This window comes from Anguilla anguilla, chromosome 8, assembly GCF_013347855.1.
Source record: "Anguilla anguilla isolate fAngAng1 chromosome 8, fAngAng1.pri, whole genome shotgun sequence".
Taxonomy (NCBI): domain Eukaryota; kingdom Metazoa; phylum Chordata; class Actinopteri; order Anguilliformes; family Anguillidae; genus Anguilla; species Anguilla anguilla.
Genome location: NC_049208.1, coordinates 42,747,181 through 42,749,359, shown reverse-complemented (window position 1 = coordinate 42,749,359; position 2,179 = coordinate 42,747,181). Strand labels below are relative to the sequence as shown.

The window sequence follows — 2,179 nt, the reverse complement described above, 5'->3', positions numbered from 1 at the left end:
TTTTTGTTAGCATAGTTAATTGGCCTGAGTGCTTCAGTGATGGTACATTCATATCCGCTAGTCTGGGAATGATGTAAACCAGATCTAGCACTTTGTTCTGGATAAGAGCTTCTGTTAAACTGATGTAATTTTTGTTAAGTTTTTCTTAATTTTCCATGAACTCCAAGATAATTCACGTCACTGTGCACAATCCACTCTGTTACCATTGTAATTTTGGAATCAACAAGTGTTTAGTTGAAAGCTCTTTCGTCTTGACCCATTCTTTTATTTTATTATTTGATTACATCACTGACCTTCCCCAGTTTTGATCTCGGTCTCCTAACGCAACCCCCTGTACAATTAATTTAATTTAATCTGATGGGGATTCATAGACAACCACCAAAAGAAAAAAAAAACAATGGCAACCCCTTTATATAAATGTGACTCTACTGCACTTAATGAACCAAAAGGACTCTGCAAGCCCAGCAAGCTACATTATGCAACACCTTTTATGCACATTCACAGAAGGATATTCTTTTTTTAGATAGCCTACAAGTATAAGGACAGAATGTTTCATTGTTCAATGAAACTGTAACCTCTTCCTTCATGAATCTCACAGAAGAGCATCAAGAGACACCCTGTGTCCCTTCAAACTTTTCTTGTTTGCATACTTCACCAACAGCAGCAGATGTGTTGCTGTATATGCCTGTAGCTTTAGTTGTCTCACTGACCGTTTGTGGAAACTTGCTTGTGATCATCTCCATCTGCCACTTCAAGCAGCTTCAGACACCAACTAATTTCCTCGTGCTCTCTTTGGCCATGGTGGACTTTCTTGTTGGGGTAATTGTGATGCCGCTCTATTTTATTATGTGGATAGATCAATGGAGGTGCTTTGATACATTGTATTGCACAGTGTTAAAAATAGCAGCATATTGCTTTATTTGTATATCAGTTTATAATGTAGCTTTAATTGGATTGGACCGATATCTTGCTCTCTCCAACCCTTTTCACTATTCCATGAAAATGACAGTGAATGTAACTTTGAGGATGATTGCCATACTGTGGTTGTATTCATTTATCTACAATATGGTGCTTCTTTATTTCAATGGAGATTTTACTGACATGAAAGAAAACATCACATGTGGTGAGTGTGTTGGTACAGTTAATAAAGTATGGGCTATTGTTGACTTCATAATTGCATTTGTTTCACCATGCTCAATGATTGTAATTATAAACTTGAAAATTTTTGCTATCGCTAAAAAGCATGCAAATAAAATTCGGAGTGTCAGAAAGTGCCCAAAAAATGATCATGGTTCTATGGCCTCTGAAAGGAAAGCAGCAAAATCCCTTGGAATTCTAGTGGCAGTCTTCCTTCTGTGTTCAGTACCCTACTATGTAAGTGCCTTCGTTGAAATCTATTTTAGGAACAAATCTGTCGATCTTGCAATTTCAATTACAGCACCTCTGTTATATTTGAATTCTTCCATCAATCCAATCATTTATGCTCTTTTTTATCCATGGTTTCAGAGGTCTGTTAAACTCATACTAACACTTAGAATATGTGGCTCAGAGTCTTCTATGCTGAATGTGCAACGGGAAACCTAGCAATCTCCGATGAATGTCAAATGAATGTGATGTTTATAAATCAGTTAAAAATTTTTCGTCCTTGTTTTGCACAGATTATCAAAATGCCCTCTGCTTGCAGTGCTGAACACACCCAACATAGCATTGATTGCCCTCATGATGTCATTATAACAGTGTTTTTAAGATTCATTACAAATGTACAGTGGACTATAATCCTAGATAGCTGTTCTAAATCATAAAAAAATCTTTAATTCCCTGTAAGATGTTGTTCTTTTATAAAGTTCCTTGTCTTGTTCAAACTTTGTGTATCTGTTTTCACACTTGACAACCCATTGTTCCTATAATTTGATAAAATGCTACTGTTTTCCTTTCTTGTCATTTTTTATATAATATAATAAAATGAGGTCCATTTAGAAGTACAAGACATTTTCATGGTGGTTTGTGGGCAGCATGAACCAATTAACTTTCCCTCACGGTGGAGGAGGGTATCCCTTTTTACGCCGGGCACCCACCGCACGCGCCGCGTAAGCGTCGCATAAGCAGCACGGTGCGACGCATAGCGTATCTACACTGGTTCCGTTTGTGTCGCGCAAAGGCTTGGTAAAATCTATATATT

The 2,179-nt window shown here is 37.3% G+C and overlaps 1 protein-coding gene across 1 annotated transcript; it reads left to right on the top strand.

The window, feature by feature from the left end:
* The first annotated feature begins 681 nt into the window (after positions 1 to 681).
* On the top strand, positions 682 to 1,775 carry LOC118234211 (trace amine-associated receptor 13c-like). The gene has a single exon (XM_035430620.1). The coding sequence runs from the start codon at positions 682 to 684 to the stop codon at positions 1,582 to 1,584; it is 903 nt and encodes a 300-aa protein (XP_035286511.1). The 3' UTR covers positions 1,585 to 1,775.
* Positions 1,776 to 2,179: the final 404 nt, after the last annotated feature.

Coding starts and splice junctions, on each gene's coding strand:
- LOC118234211 (XM_035430620.1), top strand. CDS start 682: ATGCCTGTAGCTTTAGTTGTCTCACTGACCGTTTGTGGAAACTTGCTT.